The sequence below is a fragment of the Sarcophilus harrisii genome, chromosome 2, assembly GCF_902635505.1.
Source record: "Sarcophilus harrisii chromosome 2, mSarHar1.11, whole genome shotgun sequence".
NCBI lineage: Eukaryota > Metazoa > Chordata > Mammalia > Dasyuromorphia > Dasyuridae > Sarcophilus > Sarcophilus harrisii.
Window position 1 is genome coordinate 77,821,103 of NC_045427.1, and position 26,618 is coordinate 77,847,720.

General features: G+C 32.3%; 1 protein-coding gene across 4 annotated transcripts in view; it reads right to left on the minus strand.

Annotated features, from left to right (window-relative positions):
- MAP4K3 (mitogen-activated protein kinase kinase kinase kinase 3) overlaps positions 1 to 26,618 on the minus strand; it is a 173,232-nt gene that overhangs the window by 24,686 nt on the left and 121,928 nt on the right. For all 4 annotated transcript variants that reach the window (XM_031950390.1, XM_031950392.1, XM_031950389.1 and 1 more), the window contains 10 exons: positions 23,421 to 23,459; positions 23,094 to 23,147; positions 21,537 to 21,579; positions 18,869 to 19,028; positions 18,258 to 18,370; positions 15,894 to 15,935; positions 13,052 to 13,136; positions 6,100 to 6,179; positions 1,270 to 1,330; positions 1,042 to 1,159 (listed from right to left, as the gene is read on the minus strand). In XM_031950390.1, the coding sequence (XP_031806250.1) occupies positions 1,042 to 1,159; positions 1,270 to 1,330; positions 6,100 to 6,179; positions 13,052 to 13,136; positions 15,894 to 15,935; positions 18,258 to 18,370; positions 18,869 to 19,028; positions 21,537 to 21,579; positions 23,094 to 23,147; positions 23,421 to 23,459 (795 nt within the window). The remainder of the gene's footprint in view (positions 1 to 1,041; positions 1,160 to 1,269; positions 1,331 to 6,099; positions 6,180 to 13,051; positions 13,137 to 15,893; positions 15,936 to 18,257; positions 18,371 to 18,868; positions 19,029 to 21,536; positions 21,580 to 23,093; positions 23,148 to 23,420; positions 23,460 to 26,618) is intronic.

Below are 26,618 nucleotides of genomic sequence, written 5' to 3' on the forward strand. Positions count from 1 at the left end.
CTCAACAAATTCTAGTGACTCACTTTACCTTTAGGAGAAAAGGAATTCCATTTGGCTTTTTAAACACTAGGCAATCAGAATCAAACAGATTTAGACTCCTTTTATATTATAGTGTTTTCTCTTCATTAAAGTCATGTTTGCCTATTTACTATTCCCCATGTGACTTTTCATCTGCATTAGTATCTTTCCAAAGATGATCTCTCATTACTGATACGTTTTCTCTTTTCATCTCTACCTATCTAGCTTCCTGTCAAGAATTCCTCATCTTTTCCTTACTCCAGTAGTTTAGTGACTCCCTCATTCTAGGTGGAAAAATTGAGTATATTTTATATTTGCTTATTTATATACACAGTCATTTTCTCACATCTCCACTCCCTTTCCAAAGGAAAGGAAGATTCTTGAAGCTAGATACTGTACTTTTCTTTTGCATTTCTAGCACACCTGACCCCACACCTTACACTTTGGCTATTAAATGCCTATTAAGTTGAACTGAATTTGGAAAGGTTCATGACCAAGTTGGAGAAAGGGTAAGGAATTTTTTTGACCAGAGGAATTCCTGAGAACTGTGGTATAGAGACAAGTTGTGTTTTGTGCTGGCAGAAAGACTATGCATAAAAATAAAATTGTTAAGAATAAGCAATACTAATTTTAAAAATAAAAATAATAAATTCCCATAAATTATTGGTTAATATAGTACTTTATTTTCCTTTGATTAAAAAAAAAAAAGGAAAACTACTAACAAGATAGAAAACCTTTAAACCTAAAAAAAAAAAAAAAAAAATTGACTTGTACAAAAACAAGAAAATAGAAAAGGAAAAACAGAAATAAAGTCAAAAAAGAGAATGAGTCTAAGTCAGTGTAGGGAGACTGGGAAAGGCAAAACAGAATACAAAAGTTTCTATTGATCAAATCATGGAGTTTTTGAGTACAAAACTGATGCTTTGGTATTGAGCCACCTTATGCAGAGACCCATCTAAAAGGGATTAATAACATATTATGTCTATGTCTAAACAAACACATGAATTCTTGTTATACACTCACCTGGGCAATATTCTGTCAGGGAGTTTGTGTGCTGGAATAGCAACAGGTAATTTTTGCATTTGTCTTGCATAATCAAAAAGTCCTGGTAAATTATGGGAATAAAGCTGAGATGCTTTACCTGAAGAAAAAAAAGTACATGTAAAATAAAGCTTCAGATACAAGAATGAATAATACCATTTTCTCTAATATTTTTAACAAAGCTAACACTTTAAAATATAAAAAACTTACCAGATATTGATAGTAAGCAATTATTCATTACATATAACCACGTACATCTTCGGGGAAATAGCTGGTAAGAAAAATGAAAGGATTTTACAAAGGGCTATACAAATAACATTTTAGAAAATACATTTTTATTGAGGACATAGCTTTTTCAAATCAATGAGACAACTTCAAAAATTTTTAAAAAGGTATAACCTATGACATATTTATATCAATTAATTTTTGAACTACTGAGATTAGTTAATACAGAACCAGAGAAAAATAGTGCTCAATCAATCAGCAAGTATTTATTAAGTACCCTGTGCCAGGAAGTGGGGATACAAGTACAAAGAAGCAAACGAAGCCTATTTATTTATATTCTAACAGAGAGATTAGTACATATAAAAACATAAAGCATAAACAAGTTTATAAGTACAATTACATACAAAATAGCCAAATACGTGATAATATAGGAAGTAAAATATTAAAATTTCAAGGGAATCGGGAAAGATTTCATGTAGATGGCACCTGAACATAAGGGAAGAGAAGTTCTATGAGGGAAGTAAGAACAGAGCCCCTTCCAGGTAAGTGGGATAGCAAAGGCAAAAGTATGGAGAAGGAAAACAGTGTCTTAAGGACAGAAAAACAGCTAGTTTGTATGACAAAATGTAAGAAGGGGAGGTTAGAAAGATAGGTTGGGGACAAGTTGTACATGACTTTACAAATTAAACAGAAGCATAAAATTAATGTGATAACTAAAAAATTAAACTTTAATATATATATATATATATATATATATATATATATATATATATATATATATCAAGTTTATATCAGAAAATTGTACTTGTCTTAATCAAAAATGAAATTAAAATTTTTGCTGATCTAATACTCATGGAATCAAAATCAATTTCCAATAGTAATTCATTATCAAGATCTAAGAATGCTGTGGTGAGCATGGAATGCATGAAAGTAGCAGGGAAAGTAATATCTCTAGTGGGTAAGAGAAAAACACTTATGAACACTCACAAAGCATATCATATTCATTTAAATAAAACATTATATGCCATATTGTGATGAATATATGCTTAGTTCCTATTTTTAAAGAAATTATTGTTAACTTTTGCTTTAAAAAAATCAATATATTTAAATTTTCTCTTCACTCTGAAAAGAAAAAAAAAAAGGGCAGTGCCTTCCCTCTTTCTTTTTAGGACAATTTTGAACATCCAAATGTTGTTGTTATTCTTCTCATTTACACTGCTGCAATTGTCCATGTTGTTTTCCTAGTTATGCTCACTTGATACTGCTCTAATTCCTGTATCTTTGTGGGTGGTCAACAACAGTGGGACCCTTTATAGAAATGGATGTCTGGAAGAAGGGCAGGTATGTTGGGGACAATCAGTCCATCAATGTGAAGTGCCAGATGCTAGGTTAAACAACAGAGATTTAAGTACATAGAATGAAAAAAATCTCTACCTTTAGGGAACTTACATTATTAATTATGGCATAAAAGAAAGCTAATGAATACAAATATATATAAATATACTTAAATACAAGGTAATCGTGAGGGAGGCACTAGCATTTTGGGACAGCAAGAAAGGCTTCCTGCCAAAGAAAGTGCCTGAGCAGCGTCTTAAAGGAAGAGGGAGACTCAGAGATGGAGTTAAGGGAGCACAGGAGCACATTCCAGGTAGAGGGAGACAGCCAGACAGGGTCAAGGCACTGAAATGAGAGGTTAGTTTGGTTGGATCAGAGTATAAGAGGGAAAGTAAAACCCTCAATAACTTTATGTAGAGCATCTCTCAGAGGCAAAAGGCTGCCACTGGAGTTTGCCAGAGGTGTCACATGATCACATATCCATTTAGGGAAAATTACTTTGGAAACAGTGTATAGAATGGACTGGAATGTTAGGAGACAAAGTCTAGAAATCAACTAGGAGGTTGTTGCAATAATCTAAGAAAGTGGTACTGAGGATGTGAAATAAACTGGTAATAAATGAATGGAAAGACGTGGAATGACAAGGTCTGTTAGAAGTGGAATGACAAGGTCTGTTTTAGACTTGAGTTGAAGCTATCTATAGGATACTCAATTCCTCTCTTCTTTCCAGGTGTTTCTGAAGTTTACTCTCTGCTGGTTTTTCTCCCATCTCTCTGATAGCTCCTTTTCTGAATTTTCCTTCAGAACATGCCCTCTTATCAGCAGGGTTCTGATAGAGGGTTTCAAATGGGATTTTTTTTTTTTTTTTTTTGAGAGGCAACAAGTGGGAATAAGCGACTTGCTCAGGGTCACACAGCTAGTAAGTATTAAGGATCTGAGGCCATATTTGAACTCAGGACCTCCTGATTCCAGGGTTCTATCCACCAAGCCATCTAGCTGCCTCTTGATATAGGGTTCAGAATCCTAAAGGTTCTGTTCTTTTTTTCTATTTCCACATTACTTCATCTGGTGACCTCAAAAGTTCCATATATTTAATTATCATCTCTATGCTAATGATTTTCACATCTACTCATCTTGCCCCAACTTATCTGCTGACTGAGAATTTCACATCTCCAACTGCCTTTCAGATCTCCAACTGGATGCTTAATAAGCATCTTAAACTCATTATGTTCAAAATAAAACTCATTATCTTTCTTCCCAAACCTTCCCTATTACTGTAGAGGACAACATCACCTTCTGAGTCCCTTAGACTTGCAACCTAGGAAATCATCCTGGATTCTTCACTACTTTTCACCTCTCACACCCAAGCTGAGACAAGGCCTACTGGTTTTATTTTTTCAATATTTTCCAAATATGCCCCCATCTCTCCTCTGGCAGTACCACAATGCTCTGGCAGGCCCTCAGCACACCTTGTGTGCTATTGCAGAAGCCTGCTTCTGGGTCTGACTATGCCAAGGATCATCCATTCAGTCAGTGAATGGATTTTCCCAAAAGCCAGTGATTTGGTCAGCAATGGCTTCCTATTGCCTGTAGGAGCAAACAAAATGCTATCTGACATTCAAATTCTTCATGACTTTGCCCCGTCCATCTTTCTAGTCTTCTTACACCTTATTGTCAATGACACTGGGCTCCTGGTGGATAAATGACCAAGACACTCCCATATCTTACTCTGCCAATTTTTTCTTGCTGACTCCCATGCCTGGAATAATCTCCTTCCTCATCTCTGTCTCCTGATGTCCTTTAAGTCCCAATTCACTGAGGAAGAAAAAGTTTAGAATTTTAAGTGAAATAATGAAAAAATAAATAGTAATGAGGGAGGAACTAGCACGGACAAGAACTAGTGGACAAATTTGAGCAGACTGGCAGAAATTCAGTTTAGACCATGCTGTATTGCATGATAAGTTGAAAATGAATATGTGACCTGAATATTAAAGAGGCAAAGAAAGAAAAGAAGGTAAAAGAAACAAGCACTTATAAAAGGCCATTATGATCACCATTTTATATCTGAAGAAATTAAGGCTAACAGGTTAAGTGTCTGCCTAGGACTAAAAAAGTGTTTGAAGCCAGATTTGAACTCAGGTCTCCGTGATTCTAGATCCAGTGCTATACCTAACCTCTGGGTCACATATCTGCTTAGAAAGGCAGGAAAGAAGAAATTGGAAGAGCAAGCAATATGGAGAGGGAAAGGAACCAGATCAGGTACTTCCTGAGAAGAGAATCCTTAAAATCGATTACAACATAAAATAGAAGAATTTTGATTTTGAAATTGAAAAGTTTTAGCACGAACAAAATCAAATTAGGATAAAAAAAGTTAAGAAAATGACAACTAGCACTGATAAAGATCTGAAATCCAAGATGCAGTAGGTAATAGATAAAAATATATAGAATCACTATCCATTTCCAGTGGACAAGTGATTGAAGTTGTTCTCAAAAGAACAGCAAATTCTTAATAGCCATATAAAAGCTTGCTCCAAAACACAAATAAGAAAAATAAAAATCATAATAACTCTTAGGTATTACCTCCTATATGGAGCAGATAATAAGGAGAACCATGAAAACAATCAATACAATGACAACAGTATCAATCTAAAGAACAACAACAATAAAGTTATGAAATGCTGTGTAAATTATAACAACCATATTTTAACCCAAAGAAGAGGGGAGAAAATTGACTTCTGTTTTCTTTTCAGAAGTTGGGGAGGATGGGGAGGAAACAATGGCTATACTGTGAGGTTCAGCAAATTTGTTAGTTTTGATCAACTATCTTTTCTTTACTTTTTAATTATTTAAGTGACATCTCTGAGAATAACAGAAGGCAGATAGACTGAGAAATGAAGATGATGTAAAAATAAAGGATAAATCAAGAGAATTTTTAAAAAATTGTACAAAGGAAACAATAATCACAAGAACTACTTTTCAGAGTATAATAACTTTACTGAGATAGTCTAAGAAATGTACTAAATGTACTAAAATGTCAAGCAGCAGCTGCTCTAATCAACTCCTTGAAACATAAATTAGGAACGTCAGTAATGGAGGAAAAAACAATGTCATGATAAACAAGACAATTCTATCAGATGAGTAGGCAAACAGTAGATAAGTATTCATTATGTTGCCTCAGTCTACTCGATTTACCTTTGTCCTCGTTACCTTAATCATCCTTCTCCCTTTTTCAGAAAACACTCTCCACTGCTCCAGTTCTACTCTGCTGCCTCCTCACAGTAGGGAGGTAACTCTGTGGTCCTTGAAGAATGCACCAACAGAGCTGAAACGCTGACAAGTCCTACCAAGCTATGACAAGAATTCCTTGATAGCAAAGACTGTTTTGTTTTCCTCTCTGAGTCTCCAGCACCTAATGCAAAGCTTGACACACTGTAGGTGCTCAATGCTTTTTTTCAAGTGAGGTAAAACAAAATGACTAACCTGTTCCATTGATGTCTCATGTAGCTCATTAAGGTTCAAGGTATATATCCCTTCCTCAGCACCAAATATCAAATACTGATCTGCAATAAGATGAAAAAACAAAAATAATCTGCTACAGAGATCAATTTATATAAATACAAAACTCTTTTTAAAGATGTCTACATACTAAAAACAGAAACAATTCAACACCTTTGTTTCCCCTATTTTTTAGGTGAAAACATCAGTATTATTATTAATTAGTAGTGATTTACATTCAATAAATCCACTGTTTTATTTTAACCCAAACTAGAAGTTACAAGCCTCAGTTTGGTAAGAATACTGATAATAATGTCCCAAATGAAATATTTACAAACCTGTATTTTAAAATTGCTTGAATCAAATAGCTTCATTTTCTAATTGTATTTCACTCTATAGTTTGAAAAAAAAAATAAATCCCAAAGAAAATAAGTAAATAAAAATTTTTCATTAAATTCCATTATGATAACTCAAAATAATATGGAATTACTTGTTTCTTTAAAAAAATTTTTTTTCATCAGAAATCTACCATCTCTCCCTCCTACCCTTCCAAACCCACCAAAAACAGACAAAGCATTTGTTACAAGCACATATATATTTAAGCAAAACAAATTCCTGCATTGGCCACTGTCAAAAAGAAAAAAAGTTTTATTCTGTATTCTGTCCTCCTCCTCTCTTGTTAGAAAGTGGATAGCATGTTTCAATTATAAGTCCTCTGGAATCATATTTGATCATTACTCTGAGGAGCATTGTTAAGTATTTCAAATTTGTTGCTTTTACAATATTGTCATTGTATAAACTGTTCTGGATCTGCTCACTGCAAATCAGTTCACTCAAGTCTTTTCACATTTTTCTGAACTTTTCAAATCATCTTTTTCTTTTAAGCACAATAGTATCACATCACATTTATAGAGCATAACTTTTAAGCTCCTCCTGAAATACTGGCACCAATGAAAATCCCTAAGACTGTAAAAAGCCTTCATTCACATCCATTTTGGAGGAAGCAAGGGAAATTATGGAGTTTCTGTGGTTCTGACAATTAAAAAAAAAAAAGGAACACTATTAAGGTGAAGACGCTAAAAAACATTTTTTTGGAAGGATTATTTTTACTTCTAAGCAATACTACTGTCTCCCATCCTTCAAACTCCCCTCTTTGTCTAGATTTTAACTCCTTTGTGTAGGGGAGCTTTTACACAGGCAAGTAACTTTCTGCAACAAGTATTTGAAATTACTATTAAAAAAATGTACAATCAAGAGTCCTGAACATGTACTGTAGAACTTTTGGGATGTTTCCCTTGAACTTGGACTGCTTATCATCTTCACTATTTCAGTTTTTAAATACTGGGTCAAATGTCAAAGAACAAACATAATCCCCACCAAATATAACCATGCCAATCTCCCTCTTTTTTGGGCAATTATCACCTCATACTCTTTGACAAAGAAAAAAAGACATAAGCAGTCCATTTGGACAATGGAGGGCCCAGATTTGTCATACTCTTGTTGATACCCATCTGCTGGAAGCCAGAGAGAGGCCAGGATGGAAGTTTCTGTGCAGACAGTGTAGCTGCCTTCGGACGGGCAGTAACAGTGATTTTCACTATGCTTGGGGATGGGACTCTAATCTCCATCTGCACCAATGCCCAGGGACACAAATGCTTATGGATGTCAGCATCACATTTCATGATTGAATTATTAGTTTCATAGATTCCACAGGATTCCATGCTTTAGATTGCTGGAAAAGAGTTCCCAAATTTCTTGTTGCCAATGGTGATACACCATCAGTGAGCTTTTCTTCCTTTTTCAGAGAACAGTCATGGGCATTGCTAATTGCAGCTAAATTAAAAGGATGCTCACAGATTCTTACTGAAGAAAAAAATAAGTGGGAGGTGGGAGATGACAGATTTTATTATACAGCTAAGTCACAATCAATTTAATGAGAACTATGAAATGATACAAGGCCACATTTAAGGAAAGCCCAAATTTAGTTAATTGATTCACTGAGGGCTAGTTGAGGATTTTTAACAATTATGTCATTGATCTATATTTGACTATCATCCCATGTGCATACCATATTACAAGAGTTGTATGTGTAATTAAGAAAAAAAATAAAATGGATACATGGAAGAATACTTCAGATGGGAACAATCCCGGCTTCCAAAATATACTTATAAAATAAGACAAAACTAAATGGTATTAAGATAGTCAAGAGTATTTCATACTCTGAAATAGGATGAAATATTGGCTGTCTGAATGTTCAGTACAGAATATTACAAAACACACAAGCAAAATAAAATAAAAACATGAAGTTGCACCAGCTTTCTGTGTTTTTCAAACAACTACAAGGAACAGAAATGTGATGAGTAATAGAAATGGAGTGTCTTTAGCCATATGGATTGAAGACTGTTATAAAAAATGTCTTCCTCTTTGGAAAGCAGCTATTCACTTAAAATCTTCAAATTTATTTAAGTAACATGAAAGAAAATAGAAGTGAAGTAGACATTGCTGTAGATACAGCAGTGAAGTAGATACATTTGCTACAAAAGTTGCTTTGATAGCTTCAAAAATCAAGTTCAAGTACATAGTATAAAAATTATCAGAAAACTGGCCACTTAGGATGAAGTTGCAGCAGGTAAATATTCTGATGTTTTGAAGAAAATAATCAAGGAAACTATACGCACTGATCAAATTTTTAATGTGGATGAAACAAACTTATTCTGGTAAAGGATGCCTTTCAGAACTCAGCCAGGATTTCAAGGATTGTTCAATACTTTTATTGAGAAGCAATACAGAAGGGTACTCTAAATTAAAACTAATAATTACCTATAGGTCTCAAAATTCCTATGGTCTGAGAAGCTACAACCACTTAATGCTATCAGTTCCTTAGTATCAAATAAGGACAGATTAGTGATTAGAACTGCTTCTACTAAAGACTAGTTTTTAAGTTATTTTAGACCAGATACTGAAAAACAGCGCAAGGACAACAAGATCCTATTTAACATCCCAGGTTATCCAACTATACTTGGTTCACCATGTGACAATAATGAAACACAAATTTACCCAAAGAAGGTCTCTATATCTACCAGCACATTGCATGAAGATTTAAAGAAAAGTAAGATAATGTGGTCTATGATGCTAAAATATTTTAAATAACAATGCTTTCATTACATCATTTGTGGAGGTCTATCTTTTCATATGGTATTTAAGCAATTTCTGTTTTTAATTTATGTTTACTTTTTGCAACTATTTTGTGACTTTCTAATAAGCTTGAATAAAAAAATACATTTTTGTGGAGTCAAGAATGCTGATTAGAAACAGTTAAACTTTATCAACAACCCTACTCTCTCCTAACAACTGTAAAATAATGCCTCAAATCAAACTTTGGACCAGGAGAGTCAACAAAATGTTAGGGTCATTTTGCTCCACCCTAAGAAAACATACAAGGTTTGCGACATTAGGGTAGAAACTGATCTGGAACTTACACATGTGATGGTAGCAACACTGGCTGAAGCAGTTTTGGGAGCTCTCAGCCAAGATAAAGGGATTAGACAACCCGATCAGAAAGAACTGACTGGGGACTCTTATGTTGGCACTGGGTGCGGCAACTCTACTGCCCATACCCAGTTCTGGGGCTCAGTTCTAGAGTGGAGAGGAGTTCTGGGAATTGGACACAAGAGAGCAGTGGCCTTTCTGGTCACTTTTTAAAGACCAGTATAGACCAGGAGAACAATAATCATATCTTACCCAGTATCATACCACCTAAGAAACAACCAATATTAGCTTTGAAAGCAACAGCACAAAAAAAATCTAAAGCTTGAAATAGTGTCTCCCCATATCCAAGTAAGCAGAATTCAACTTTTAACATAATGTTCAAAGGGAAGAAATAAACTGGAAAAAAAAAGCAAATAACAACAAAACTGACCACAGAAAGCTATTGTGGTAGCAGGGAAGACAAAGTCTAAACTTAGGAGACAACAATATGAAAACAGCTATAAACAAAACCTCACAGAAAAATCTTAATTGGACACACATCCAATAAAAATTTCTGAAAAGTAAGAAAGAGATTAAGAGTAGTACAGGAGGGGAAGCTAGTTGGTGTAGTGGATAAAACACCAGCACTTAAGTCAAAAGGACCTGAATTCAAATCTGACCTCAAACACTTAACACTTTCTAGCTGTGTGACCCGAACTGCCTCTGGGGGTGGAGGGGGATGATAGAGGAAAAACATGGGGTGGGATGGAAATGAGAGTGATACAAGAAAACTGTAAAAACAGAATTAACAACTTGGCAAAACACACACACACAGACACACAACTTAAGAAAATAACTCCATAAAAAATAGAATTGGCCTAATGGAAAAAAAAAAAATTCAGTAAAGAAAGAAGCTAATTAATTACTCCATGAAAGAATGTGAAATATTTCACTGGAAAAACAACAGACTTGAAAAATACATTGAGGAGAGATAAATAAATAATCATTGGACTACCTGAAAGCCCTGACCAAAGAAAAAGCTAGACATTATACTTCAAAAAATTATCAAGACAAACTGTCTGATAGCAAAATAGAAATTGAAACAATGCACTTATAGTCTCCTAAAAAAGATCACTAAATGAAAATTCTTTGGAATATTAATGCAAAACTCCATGCCTCCCAGGTCAAGGAGAAAATATTGCAAACATCCATTAAAAAAAATCTCGAATATCATGAAGCTACAATTAGGATCACACAAGATTTAGCAGCTTCCATATTAAAAGAGCAGAGGCCTTGGAATGACATTCTAGAAGGCAAAGGAACTAGGAGTACAATTAAGAGCATATCTAGCAAAACTGGGTATAAATTCTTTAGGGGGAAAATGGATATTAAATGAAACAGAGGGCTTTCAAACATTCCTGATGAAAAAATCACAGCTGAGTAGAAAATTTGGCACAAGACTCAAGAGAAGCATAAAAAGATAAATATGAAGAATAATCCTAAGAGTCCCAGTAAAATTAAACTTTTTACATTCCTACATGGGAAGATAAGACATGTTGTTCCTAAGAACTTTTTCTTTTTTTCCTGAGGCAACTGGGGGTAAGTGACTTGCTCAAGGTCATACAGCTAGGATGTGTGTTAAGTGTCTGAGGCTAGATTTGAACTCAGGTCCTCCTGATTTCAGGACTGGTACTCTATCCACTATGCCACTTAGCAACCCTGAACTTTTTCTTTATCAGGGAAGATTAAGGTAGTTTACATAGACAAAGAGCATGGATGTGAACTGATTATGCTGGAATGATCTCAAAAAAAAAAAAAAAAAAAAAAATGAAGGGGTGAAAAAAAAGGAATGCATTAGAAGAAGAGGAAGGGAGTAGAATAGGGAAGATTTTTTTCTCAAAAAAGTACTCAGAAAAAAGCTTTTAAGTGGAAGGGAATGATCAATGCTTGAACCTCATTCTTACTGAAATTGGTTCAAGGAGGGAAGAATATATATATAAACATTTAATTGTGTATAATTGTAGAGCTTCATAGGAAAAGAGGAGAGGAAGAGAAGAATGGGAGTATGGGGGGAAGATAAAAGGGAAGGTAGAATAAGGGAAGCAGCAGTTAGAAGCAAAACAGACTTTTTAGGAAGGACAGGGATAAAAAGAAACAATTGAAGAAAATGGGACTGTAAGAACACTATGAAGATAAATGGATTGAGTTCACCCATAAAATGGAAGTGGATAGCAGAATCGATTAGAAACCAGAATTCAACAATATGTCTTTATAAGAGACATCCTTGACATAGTTACAATAAACATCTGGAACAGAATTTAATATGTTTCAGTGAAATTAAAAAAAAAAAAAAGGCTGGGGTATCAATCAATGATCTCTCAGAGAAAGCAAAAATAAAAGTAGACCTAATTAAAAAAGATAATCAGAGAAACTGTGTTCTATTAAAAGATACTATAGAAATTAGGATTTTTGCAGCAAGTTTATCTGATAAAGCCCTCACTTCTCAAAATATATACTCAAAATATAGTCAAAATATGACTATAGAACTGAGTCAAATTTAATTAGAAGGCAGTGTTCAGAAGAAGAAATCAATGCAAGATGAGTGCTTTCAGAATAACATGGCAAAACCTATACGAACTAATGTGCAAAGTAAGGTGAGAAGAATTGGGAGATTAATTGTGCACAGACAATAACAACAATGCCTAAGGATTATCTATGAAAGAATTAGTTGCTGTGATCAATTCAATGACACAAGACAATTCCAAAGGACTCATGATGAAAAAATGCTATTCACCTCCAGAAACAATCTGTGAATTTTGAGTACAAACCAAAGTATGATCTTCTGCCTTTATTTTTCTTGCTTTTTGTGGAAATATGGCTAAATGGAAACAAGTTTTGCATGATTTCACATGTATAATTGTTATCATATTGTTTGCTTTCTCAGTGATTAGGTGAGTGGTTGGAAGGAGAAAACTTGAAAATCAAAATTTTAGAAGAAAAAAAGGCTAAAAATAAATAATAAATTTGAAAAAAATATTTTTAAAAATATACTTATTTTATATCTTTTGCTCTTTTATTATAAAGGATATAAGATATAAAATGGGCAAACAATTCAAAATAGCATGTGGGCTACTTTAGGTTGCCAAGCCAAACAATTAATGTATTTGACTACCACCATTAAACTACTAACTAAAAACTGGATGCCTGCCAGGACACAAATCTTAAAGAGTTTGGTCACAAGGTCTACTGAGATGGTTACATAGTATAAGAAAAAGTAGTAATAACAACTGATACATATAGTTTATAATTTTAACATTAAGATGATCTTCATTATTTTAATTTGAATGAAAGGCAATATTAACAAGACTTTTTATCTTTGGTCATACATTGACAAGGTGAATAAAACTGAATGGCTTGAATGTCTCAACTAAAATGTTATCCCTGCATGACAAATACACATAGTATTTACCTCTTGTGTCTGGGTTTATCCATGATGTTGCACAGTGAATTTTCAAGGGGCACCCATTAAAAACTTTTGAAAAACAAGCACCCATCTGAAAAAGTAAAACAGAGCCAGTATGCTTAAAAAACTAAGCAAAAGGTTGACATGGTTAATTTTTATTTTTTAAAAAAGGCATCTAGAATTTTTGGTAATTCTTCAAACAATCTTTCTAATTGTAAAGCCAATATATAAAAAGTTCTAATGGTTGAAGATTTAAATATGTTAGAAAATAAGGAAAGAAAAAAACAAACATGAAATATTTTTTATTCTTCTGATTTTCTGAATAAATATGACTAAAGAAGCTTTCCCTTTTGATAATTTGTTTATGTATGATATTAACTCAATAACAAATATGAAAAGCATTATAATATTCTAGGATAATAATAAAATTGAAAAAGTCAGAAAGGTAAAGCTTTTTTTCCTATTTTGCTTGTAAAATTATTCTGATGGCTGAAAATGTTAGGAAAATGAAAAGCAATAAAACTGAATATAACTTCTTTCTCCCAGAGTCTCATGAGAAATGTGTCTTTCTAGCAGTTTTCCTGTACAAAATATATCCCAAATTTTTTTTCTTTCTAGAAAGCTTCCCCAAGGACATTTTATAGAATTTGCATTAGATTAAAGTTCTTCAAACTTTGTGATTCTTAAGAAATATCCAGCAAAAATTTTGTCATTTAAATTTTGCCTTATGTTAAGTCAAGAATCCAATAAAATATCAACTGAAAAATTCTATTTTGATCACAATCAACATTTATTTTATAGACCATTTCTCAATTTAATTTCTCATAATAACTGTTAAGAATGTGGGTAAATTTGATCAGATAAAAGTCTTTATTCCAAAGTTATACTAAGTTAAAAGAATAACTTTTGACATACTAGGCATTATACTGCTACATCAAGGCAAGTAAATAAGGTAAGAGACACCGGAGACAGGACAAATACTTTTCTTCAATACTAGTAACTAAATGAAGGATTTTGTCCCAGCTAAATACCTGAAATAGTTTAACTAAAATTTCACTTTACTCAGATACAACTAATAAACAATATTTCCAAGGAATTAAAATTTTTTTAAGTAGAATTATTACAAAGTAGTAGAAGGAAATCATTTTCAAAAAGTGAAACTTTTGCTATGTTGTAGAAATCACCTAATTTAAATAATATTAATTATATTTTAAGGTAGTGGAGGGAAAGACCTGAGACTTTACTGATAAAGGAAATTCTAAGGGTGTAGGTCAGCACTTCCTTTGTAATTCACAGTTCAAGATGCTAAATGACTTATCCAGTGCCCTATAGCCAGTATGTGTCAGCAAAAACTGACCACAGGTCTTCCTAACCATTACACTAGCTTTCTATCAATTCCATAAGGTTGGCTCTTGTTAAGATAACTGAAAAAAATAATTAGAAATAAGTTAAGGTAACATTTACCCTTGAAGATGAAATAAATATATATATGGCATATTTAAAAAGTGAATGTAAAAATAAAAAGTAATAGCTTAAAAAAGTCAATGCTAGCTCTGAATTAAAGTAATCACTGCCATGTCACACAAGCATGACTTGAAATAGATTAATATTCTACTTACATGTCTTAAGACATGCTAAGATCAGCATTTATCTTACTTGGTTAATTATGTCAGGATTAAATATGGAGTGCTTAAAAGATCTGTCTATACTAATTATATTTCTGGTCACCTTAACAGCACATTTTGGTAGCACATTATTCATCCTTAAACGTGTTTGAGTGTGCATGTATTTATGCATTTATGTAAGGTATTTTGGTAAGAGAGTAATTAATTCTTTGGATTTCTATATATATGTACTGAGACTATGGTATTGGGAGGCAAAACAGCAAACTATGACTAGTCTCTTTGAAGCATTAAAGATTCTACAGTTTATAACAGGATTTCCAGTTAGAAAGGATTCTGAAGATGATGTGCTGAACTCCTTTGCTTCTGTAAATGAGGAAAATGAGGGCCAAAAAGGTTAAGTACTTTGAATAGTCACATTGTTAATAACAATTAATAGTGCTGGGATTTGAACGCTGGGTCTCTGATTCCATGTCTACTTCTCAAGAATGAGTAGAGGCTGTAGATAGTAGAATGGTGAATAATAGGTACAGAAAAAAAGCCTATGGGTAAAGTGTTTGTATTATTTTGAAAAGCTATGTACAAATTATACGCAAACTAATGTTTTAAAATACATGTTATTCACATACTTTAATATAATTTAACATGTATTGGTCTACCTGCCATATAGAGGAGGAAGTGGGGGGAAGGAGGGGAAAAGTTGGAATAGAAGGTTTTCAGGGGTCAATCCTGAAAAATTACCCATGCATATATCTTGCAAATAAAAAGCTATAACTAAATAATTAAAAAAATGATAATATACATATTAATCGCAATATTTGAAAGGCTAATATTAAAATTCCAGAAAATGTTTATTAATGTTTAAATAATTTATGTTTAAGGTGGGGAGGTAAGTCCTGGGGGTACTAAAACAAAAATGAAAAAGGCCCAGCCTTGGAAAATCAATGAAGATTCTAAGTATAAGTACAACAGGAACAAATTAAATAAAAAGAATAAGGAATTTAAAGAGAATGAAGGTGTTAACAAAAGCTAGAAGGAAAAAGGCACTGATGTGTTTATAGATTTAATACATATTTTGCTAATTCTGAATTTCTAATATTTTACACTGTGGCTACAGAAATATTTTTCAAATAGGCAAATAATATACCCACTGATTCAAATGAGTATCAATGATCTCATTTTCCTGTTTTGTTTAATAACTTACCTTTTCACCATTTAGTACTTACATGCACTTTAGGTGTTGGAGGAAGACCATTGCTAATAGGTTTCTAGAAAAAGAAATGCATTAGACAAATTATAATTATAGACTTTATAAAAAGATTATCTTAATTTCAAGGTTAAAGTAAAAAAATTATGAATAAACTCCAAGGAACAGAATTAAAAACTGTACTATAATTAGAAAATATTTGAAATGCAAGTAATCCCAATAGAGTGAAATCCAAAAGGTACAATCAGATTAAGGTCATGTGAAAAGAATAAATTGTAGACAAAGTACTAATTTATATAAAGCAATTTATTTGACATATTTTTCAAATACTAGCCTGAAACAAATTTTTTCTTTTCCGGTAAGGTATTTTAAAGATAAATTCCTTCATGTATGTTCTTAATTGGTATTACTGTCAACTCCTGATGATAGTTCTCTATTACCATTACGCAATAAACAGTATTCCTTAAATTGAGGTTCCTAGTAGTATTGTATTATATTATCTATTTTTGCATAACTAAAATGTTAAGTTATGTGTTTCTCAAAATGTGTAGCAGTTACAACCAGTGTAATCTAATTAAAGAATATTACAAGTGCAGAATAATTTTTTGTTGTTATGGATTCTCTTTTGAAATTAGACTGGATTTTTAATCTACAGTTTTTTTTTGAGCGGGGGGGGATTCATAAATAACTAAAAGATGCATGATCCTCATTAGGAAAACCATATCTTTTTTTAATATAAAAAGATGAGCTTTCTGCTAATGGTAGAACAAGTCTACTATTATTTTAAATTTTTCCCTGTAAATGTGCATGCTGTATAAAACTATACATAAAATACCCAGTATTCAAATTTTAAAAATTCTAAAACCTCTCTTAGATGTTACAGTGTTTGACAATAAAGTGAAAGTTTGCTTAGAAAAAAAGCTATAAGGGGCAGCTAGGTGGCTCAGTGGTTGGAGCACCAGCTCTGAAAACAAGAGGACCCCAGTTCAAATGTGGCAAAACACTTAAAGCCTCCTAGCTGTGTGACCTCAGCAAGTCACTTAACCCCAATTGCCTCAGGAAAAAAAAGAAGAAAAGAAAGAAAAGAAAAAAGCACATAGAACAAAATCCTTACTTACCATACATGCTATCATACATTTTAGATTAAAAGTCTGTGAAAAACACACTCCTCCCTTCCTCCCTCCCCCTTTTTCCTCTCCATCCCTCCCCCCCTCCTTAGGCTAATATTAATATTAAGGGGAAAAAAAAAGAACTAAGTAAGGATGAAGAGTTTAGGAAATAGTTTCTAACTTATCTACTTGAAATGAAATATCTGAAAAAGTTAAGTACAACCTAGAGAGTTATTTTGCCTACAACCATTCAATCTCCGCTAAAATGTGAACTCAAGAGATGTTAGAATGATATGAGAATTAATAATCAAATTAATCAAGGATTTCTTCCTTTCTCTATTTGTAACCACTTAATTTTTGAATTAATCACTTCGAGAGCAGGCCGAGCTGAGTTGAATAGGTCTCCAATCTTTAAAAACTGTTTAAGACTTAGAATGATTATAAAAAGATCTCATAATAATATACTGCTTTCAAACTTAAAGACTGTTAACATTTCTTACTCAGCTTAGAGCAGGGAGTAATGAGAACTAATGATTTTATAACATCTCTTCTTTTTAAAAAGCAGGGACTTAAGTATAATTGCACGACATGTGTGTGCTTACTGATGAGAATGTTCTAATATGATAAAAATATCACTTTAACTAGTATATACAAAATTAAATGGAATCTTTTCTTAACTTAATTTCATTGGGATCTTCTCTATAAGAAGTAATAATTTATTTTTCTCCTCAGCAACTGATGGACATCAATATATAGCTGGGGTTTTCTTTCCAAATATTAAAAACTTTTTATATTTACAGGACATAACAAAAATATTCTATTAGAGCATTTTAACACATAAAATATAAATAGCTAACAGTTTGCTTTTTCCCCTAGTGACCTACGATAGAAACGTTTATCTTCATTTTTCCCTGTTCACTCAGATTTTCTCTTAAAATTAACAATGATGCCACTAACTCTGTACTGGACTGTCCAGGATAATTAGACTGTATTACAATATAGTAGTGACTATATTAGTCCAGTTAAGTAGACTGGGGGAAATACTGTAGCTTGCCTTATCCTTAATGGGGGATGGGGCCTTTTGTATTCATTTTTTACTGATACTAATAGTTACTGATTTAAAAAGTTTTACTTAATAAAAAAAGAAGTGCTCCTATATACTGAGAAGCTCAAATTTTATAATGTATTCTAGAATATCAAGTATTAAATTGAGTCACTTCACATCTCAGCATGACCATAATAGTGTACAAATAGAGTTTACAAGTAATACCTACTGGTACATCTTTCTTTTCTTTCCTTGAAAGGTTTGTGCCTTTATTTTCATTCTGCTGCTGGTATAATGAACCACTTCGTTCACCATTCAGCTGGAAGGAGTTCAGTCCATTACCTTAAATAAGACATGTTTAATTTCAACAAAATGCATATTTATGAGTATTGATGTACATTAAAGAATTTCCAAATTTTTTTTAAAGATGATTTTTCATATTGAGAAGAAATGAGCTTTTTTGAAATGAAAAGTATGTTCACCATTTTTTCCTTTTCATATTTCCTTAATATTTTCTTATAGAATAACATTTAAAGTAGATAAACAAAAATTATTCACTAATTTTAAAATGTTACAAAAAGAAATCTTAAAGAGAAATTAAAAAAAAAACAAAAAACAAAAACAAAAACCTCCAAACTGAGAATTTTAATTGTGGACATTTTCAATAAAATGCTACCATTTGTGTGAGAAAAAGCAGGAAAAGATGGATATACCATTTCCTAGCTCTTGTCCCTAAATTATATTCAGATTCAATTTCTCAATAGTTAAGATCCATTTTTTCCTTCCCCCAAGTCTTATGTTCAGTGTTGCTAGATTTTACTTAGCTTTTTCCCTTAATACCTAAAGCAGCAGGCTTCTGTGGGGGTAACCGGGGAGGTGGTGGTCTGGGTGGAACTTGTGATGGCTTTGCTGGACTCTCAGGCACAGGACATCTCTTGATTGTTCCTTGATTATCATCCTCAGTGGCAGGGTTTTCCTGTGGTATGTAGATGGATTTAGGCTGAAATGATACATAAAAGTTGTAAGGATACAGCAGTTAAATAAAATTATTTTCCTGAAGGAAAGAGCTTAATTTAACTTATCTAATAAAACATGTCTTTTGAAAGCTAAACCCTCTGTGAAGACAAATCATCATTCTTTATTGATATCAGAAACTCAATCAGCTAAAATAATTTAAAAAGAGATAAACACAAGTTTAAATTTTCCTATTCAAGTTCTTGGATAAATCAGATAAATGAAAACAGTTAAACAGTACTATGCTAAGCAAAAGAGCAAATGTATTTTTGAAAATTTTAGAGTGCTATGCTTGACAAAAGTCATTCACTTTTAAGTCAATAGTATCATCTTTCTAAATAAATGGTAGAATATCTTTTAAAATTTAATTAATGTCCGCATTTGCATCATGGAACTGCCTTTGGCAGTCAGGTGAGACCCATGCATGACTTCTTAAAACAAACATTTAAATGCTTAAAACAAAACACACCCAAGGTGACAAAGGAAAGCAATGATAATGGCACATTCACAAAATTTAAAAATGTCTAAAAAACACCAAATAAATGGATACCAAGTTAAGAAAATTCTAGTCTATAGTCAAATACCATGGAGTCACAGTCAGAATAGCATAAGATTTAGCAGTTCCTACATTAAAAGATCAGAAGATTTGGGATGTAATAGTTTTAGAGGGCAAAAAAGCTAGGATTACCCTAGAATCATCTATTCAGCAAAAGTGAGTATATATTCTTCAGGGGAAAAAAAATGAATATTCAATGAAATAGAAGCATTTCTGATGAAAAGAACAAAGCTACATAGAAAATCTGACTTTCAAATATAAGACTCAAGAAATGAATAAAAAGGTAAACAGGAAAGAGAAATCATAAGGATTCTCAATAAAATTAAACTGTTCATACATATTTCTACACGAAAAAATGATACCTGCAACTTTTAAAAAACATTAATTAGGTCAGTTAAAAGGCGTAGACATCTAAAAAGGACACAGGTCTGAGTTCAGTATGATGGGATGATTATCTAAAAAACTAAAACTAAGAAGTGAGAAAGAGGAATGCATTGGGAGAGGGGGAAAGGGAGAGTTAAAATGGAGTATATTATTTGACATAACAGACCTTTTACCTTGGAGAAGATGAGGGAGGTGGCAGGGTACACTTGAAATAGGCTCAAAAGGGAATACTACAAAACACATCTTATTATATAGGGAAAGTAAGAAGAGAAGGGGATAGGAAATGGTTTAACAGAAGGCAGGGCAGATTAGGGAATTAAAGTCAGAAACAAAACACTTGAAAATAGACAGGCTGAAAGGTGAGCGAAAGATAAATGAGGGAAATAGAATGGAGGAAAATACATAATAATTATAATTGTTAAAAAAATTTACATGAAATTTCTCTGAGAAAGGCCCATTTTCAAACATAAAGAGAAAGGAGTCAAATTTATAGAAATAAGTCATTCCTCAAATGATAAATTGCCAAAGGATATGAATAGGCTGTTTTCAGAATTAAGTATTTAAAATATTTAAAGCTATCTATAGTCATGAAAAAAAAATGTTTTAAATAACAATTTTTTAGAAAATGCAAATTAAAACAACTCTTGGTTATTATTTCCCTACACCTATTAGACTGGCTAATATAACAGAAAAGGAACATAACGATGTAGAAAAACTAAGACACTAATGTATTATCAGCAAACTTGTTTACTGACTTTTGAGTAGAACAATTTAGAACCATGCCCAAAGAGATATAAGACCATGCATACCCTTTGACCAATCAATATTACTAGGAGGTCTGCACACCAAAGAATTAACGAAATAAAAAGGAAAAGAACCTATGTGTACAAAAATAGTAGCTCTTTTAATGGAAGAACTAAAAATTGAGGGGTATGTCCATCAATTGAGGAATGGCTGAACAACTCATATACGACTAATAGAATACTACTGTGCTATAATGATGAGCAGAATGCTCTCAGAAAAAAAACTGTAAAGATATATAAACTGATGCAGAATAAAATGAGCAGAACCAAGACAATAGCAACAGAAGATGATGAGTACTCATTTCCTCTGACATTAATTGTAAATGACTTTGTTATTCTTAGCAATATAATGACCCAAGACATGAAGGACTTATAACAAAAAATGCTATCAATCTCCAGGAAAAAAAAAAAAAAAAAAAAGACAAAAAAACAGATGGAATGTGCAGATCGAAGCATGCTTTAAAAAAAAAACAACTTTATTTTTCTTTGGTATTTTTGTCTGTTTTCTTTCATAACATGACTAACATGGAAATATGTTTTGCATGGCTATATATGTATAATCTATACTTGCCTTTTTAATAAGATGGGAAGGAAAAGGAGAAAATTTGGAAATCAAAAAAAATTTTAAGGAGAATACTGAAAATGTTTTTATATATTATTAGAGAAAAATAAAATAGAACTTAAACATTTTAAAAAGACAAAACTTTTTTACATATCTCAAAAATTTAATCATGAAAAGAAACTTTCTTACCTTTGGTGGTAAAGGGGGTGGAACCTTTGCTTTCATAGTTGAACTAAAAAATAGTAAATCATAAAATTAAAACTCTCATAGAAAGTTTTGGAAGTGAAATATTACTAGATACATTTTTTCAAGCCTAAAGGAATAGTCTAAGTTTCTCATTTTTAAATCAGTACAAAAAAGTGATGAATACTTTTTCAGATCCTTAAGATTTTTCTATTTCTGAGTGAAATGTTAGTTTGAAAGCTACAGAGAAGATATGCTTTCATTATTTTTTTGATACTATGCCATATTAAAATTGGAAAAGAAAATTATTATACTTCCTAAATAATAGTTAAAAGGATAGTCAATATAAAAAATCAAGCAAAAAATTTGAAACAGATATAGCTATGTATAGCAACATGATATTTGAGAGAATGTTATATTATAAAATGAGTTCCTATCATTTCTAGCATGAAATAACAAGGCTGAAAAACTTATAAAAACTTCATGTGGATTCAACTGAAGCACTTGCACTTAAAAGGAATTTACTTTTTAAAAAGAATATTGAATTCTATGGAATTTTAAGTGAGAAGGGACCTTAGAAGATTATCCATCCAATTCAATAATGATCTTCACCAAAACCCCGATTTAATGCCTTTGTCTGGCATAAAGCATGCTGCCCTGATTCTTCAAGGATTGTCAAAGGATCTATCAAAGTACAAAGGCTGTGAATTTGGGACTAGCTATGAATAATGTCTGATGTTCAAGAATCAAGCACAGATTAGTTTGGAGAGGGCTATCGCTATAATGAATGGAACATGATGATTGTTTTGACCATAGCAGATTCTTTAAAAGCATCTACTAAATAAGTTTGTGATAGGATCTGACAGTGGAAGGAATGTTCAAAACAGTGAAATTAAGAGATTCTTGAAGTACTGAAATATCCTAAAATAAATCTTTTCCCATTTCCGCACATATGCATAAAATAAGGTTTCCTAAAAGGCTCTGTGTACCTTTAGGGCATTAAAGCTGTATAAATATGAATGTGTATGTGTATAAAATATGGATATATCCTTTATTTAAAATATTTCCACATATTGTTTAAACGACTAATTTCATAACTGCCAGTGTGGAAACTAAACTCTTTCTAAAAATGCAGACTGGTACAACTTGTTCATAATCTGTAATGCAGTTAAGAAGTTAAATTACCTATATGTGATAATAGTTAGCAAACACAGGACTGTAATGTCAAGTTGCCTTTTTCATGTTCTTCTCATTTTCTCTCTACATAAAGTAGGTCCTTAACAGATACTTGTTCAACTGAGTCATGTTTAATAACAAAACTTAAACTTTTAATCTTAAGAGAATAAAGCTATCAAATCAGCAACTGAGATTAATAAGACAATTTAATAGAAAACTTTTCTTTAAAATATGAGCAATGAACAATTATGGAAAAAAGGGGGAAAAATTATGGAAAAAAGGGGAAAATTTTGAAAATTACACTTATTATATACAATATTTAATCCAACATGAAAAATTTCCCCCTCTCACTATGAATGGCATACAAGATAAATTCTAAGGACTTACTGTTTAGATTCATCATCATCTCCTTCTTCATCTTCTAAATGTGCCACATGTCCCCTAAAGAGATTACAAAAATAAAATGGCTAAAAGGATTTCACTGATGAGAAGAGAATTCTCTAATTATACTGTAAAGACTACTTCTGTTAAGAATTTTACCCTTTCTAGCTTAGCCTTGGGCTAAGAAAAAAAAATTTTTTTGGAGGGGTGGGGGGGGTGGAATGTTGGGGAGGTTGGAGGAAGGGGAGAGAGAACAGAGAGGCAAACTTAAAACTGCTAATGCAGCATGGAAAAGTATATAAAAATTTAAAAAATAGTACATATAAAAATTACCTCTGATGTAATTCTTCTTCAACAGACTTTAAAAGACTCCTTTGAAAAATTAAAACAAAAATATTTAGGAAATATATATAATCATAAGAATAAAACTTTATCATTTATCATTTGATATATACAAAAATAGTATCATTTATATTTAAACAGTTCCAACAATATATTATAAAGTTATATGCATTTGTCCTCTTTAAGCACATTTAATGATGGATTACCAATAACTTTCCTGGCTAGATACTTCAAACATCATAAAGATGATTAAAAAAAAGAGATTTTCATACTCAAAGAAAAAAATTTTTTTTAAAGAGAAGACATTTAATAAGCAAAGTCACAGTTAAGAATGACAAAAATTAATTTCAGGCTTATATTCAGAAATGTTCAAGCCTGCTACTGAGAAAAGAATTAATCTGATTCATATTTTCTCTTTTTCAAAATATGGAATATAACATTTTTCAAAAGTCATGCTCCCAGACAATCCTATAAAATGAAACGTTGGACCTCTCTGCAAAAGCATGCATGCATGTGATGTGAATACATGAATGTAGCAGCACTTTGCTCTCACAGAAGACAAAGTTACTTACCTGTAGAAACTGTTCTCCAGGGGTGTACTGGCAAACAAATTTACACTTTGGGAAGTTTGAGCCTGAATTAGACCAAATGGAAGGATACTACATTTAGGCCCATTTCAAAGATTTTTTTGTTGTCAGGAGAGGAACAGGAAAACCAAAGCCTTCCAAAGATCACTCATTACTCTTCAATGCAAGATCCTTTATAACAAGGATTCTTAACCTAAGCCCTTGAAATTATTTTTAAAATTTATAACTTTATTTCATTACAACTTTCCTTTATAATTCTATAGATTTAATTTCATTAATTTAAAAACATAATTCTGAGAGTGCTTCCCAAGTTTCACCTGACTAGCCAAAGGGGCCCATGACACAAAAAGAACCTTGCTACAATGAAATGAGTAAATAATCCATTTCTTCTATAATAACCCAAATATGCTTTCTAGAATAGAAGGAGCAGAAACCAATAAGAGTTTATTTCCTGATTTGTCCTATAAGAAAATTATGACAAACATACTGTATTTTCTCTAAAGGATTAAACAAATTCCTATTATATGCTAAGCACTGTAGGTAGACAGAAATAAAGCAGTCTCTGCCCTCATGGAATTTACATTACATCAAGAGATATATAAAATATACTTGAGAGAAACAAGGTTAATTTTTTTTTTTAATGGAGAGAAAAAGGCCAGTTAGAAAAGGTTTTTGATGGACAAGGTAGAACTTCTTCTGAAAGGTACTGGGAGGAGTTAAAAGCGAATGGGAGGTGGAAATACACTGTAACCATGGAACATGGGAGAAAGTCGTGTCATAGGAAAAGAAAGACAAAAAAGGCCAATAGTGTTGGAACTTTGAGTATGTGCGGGTTAATGTATAATCAAGCTGGAAAGATATATTGCAGCCAGGTTGCAAAGGACAGTATTATTTTAGTAAACTTTTGTTTCATGTGTTTAGTGAACTCTCTCAGAATTGTTGAAAATTAAATGACAGAGTTTATAAACGTCAGTGGAAGAGAATCTCGTTTAGAGGCACCTTTGAGATCATATATTCCTAACTCTTTTACAGATTAGTAAACCAAAATAGCAGTTAATTAATATTTTCAATAGATAAAGTAATATGCTAACACCTTCAAACAATAGGTGATGCAGACAGACAAGCCCTAGTTATTTTACTTTGTAAGAGAATAAACTGAGACGTTGAAATTAAACAGAATTTCATAATTCACAATGCTCTTCAATACTATAGCTAATACAAGGCTAGTAACCAAGAGGAAGCACCCCTTCAAGTACTTTTTGAGATTTTGGTCACTGAAATCTATACATGACTATACAAAGAAGCTACGACACTGTCAGTATGGGTAATTCCCAGTTTGGACATTCCCTCCTTCAAGTACAAAGCAACTCAGCTAAGAAATTGGGAGGAGACCAACACATATAGAATTAAGAGACGTGCAGATTTACAGTTACTAAAGCATATGAAGTGTCTTTCTGATTTCAAGTCCAGTACCTCATCCACTAACCAGCTCTAATCTGACCATCTAAAAATAGAACAAAAATTTGTTCTGGGGTCATTAATTAATATGCCTATGATGGAATTTCAGGTAAAAGCTAGTTAGCAGAGGATTTTTATCCTAGAATCTTGAATTAACAAAAAGAAAAATAGAGGCTTTTTCTGTCATCAAATACTTAGAATTCTTGCTAGTACATAAGACTGAGGATAAGAGACAACAGAGGAGCTAGAGTACTGTAACATTCTCTTATGTTACTTACTAGTCCTCTGAGAAGTGGAAAAAAGAGACCAGCCAGTTATTTGAAATATTATAAAATTTTTTTTAAAAAATGTTAAGATTTGGACAACTTTTCTCCACTGGGTTGTGGAAGTCAAGATTTCTTGATTCTATTAAGTCAAGAGTAGGGATTGTCTTTACCTTTCTTTGTATCCTTAGCACTTAGCACATGCCTGGTGTGTAGTAAGTACTCACTAACTGCTTGTTGAGTGAATGACTGATTTTTAAAAAGTCTATGATATGAGTGTTCCAATGCCAAGATTAATAAAACTATTTGCTGGCATATTTCATATTTTGTGAGCATAAGGTACAGGTTAGCAGAAATAACCAGACAATATTTAAGATTCTTTTCCTAACAAAATCAATAATTTTCACTTATTTTTGATATATTTGGCCTTCCATGGTTTTTATTTAGAAAGCTCTGATTCTAAAATTTAACAAGATTATTAATTTTCACTTATTTGGTATATATTTGGCCTTCCATGGTTTTTATTTAGAAAGCTCCGATTCTAGAATTTTGAAACAAAAGCAAAACAGGCAAGTAATTAAATACATATAACTCCTTAAATTAGGGGTGGGGAACAACTGGTTTAAGAGCCATATAAGGCCCTTGAAATCATTTGCTAAGGTAATAGCAGGTGATGATGAAATGAAAGTTAGGCACAACAACCACCTCAGTTATAGAACTGAGTTCTGTAAGTTGATAATTTTGTGTAGCCCATGAATGATGTTATAAATAGCCAAAACAATGCTGACAGAAAAAAAGTCCATTTCCCCTAATTGTCCCTCCACCCCTTAGTTTGAGTAAGAAAGAAGAGAAATTGTGGCCCTGATGACTGGAGCCTGGAA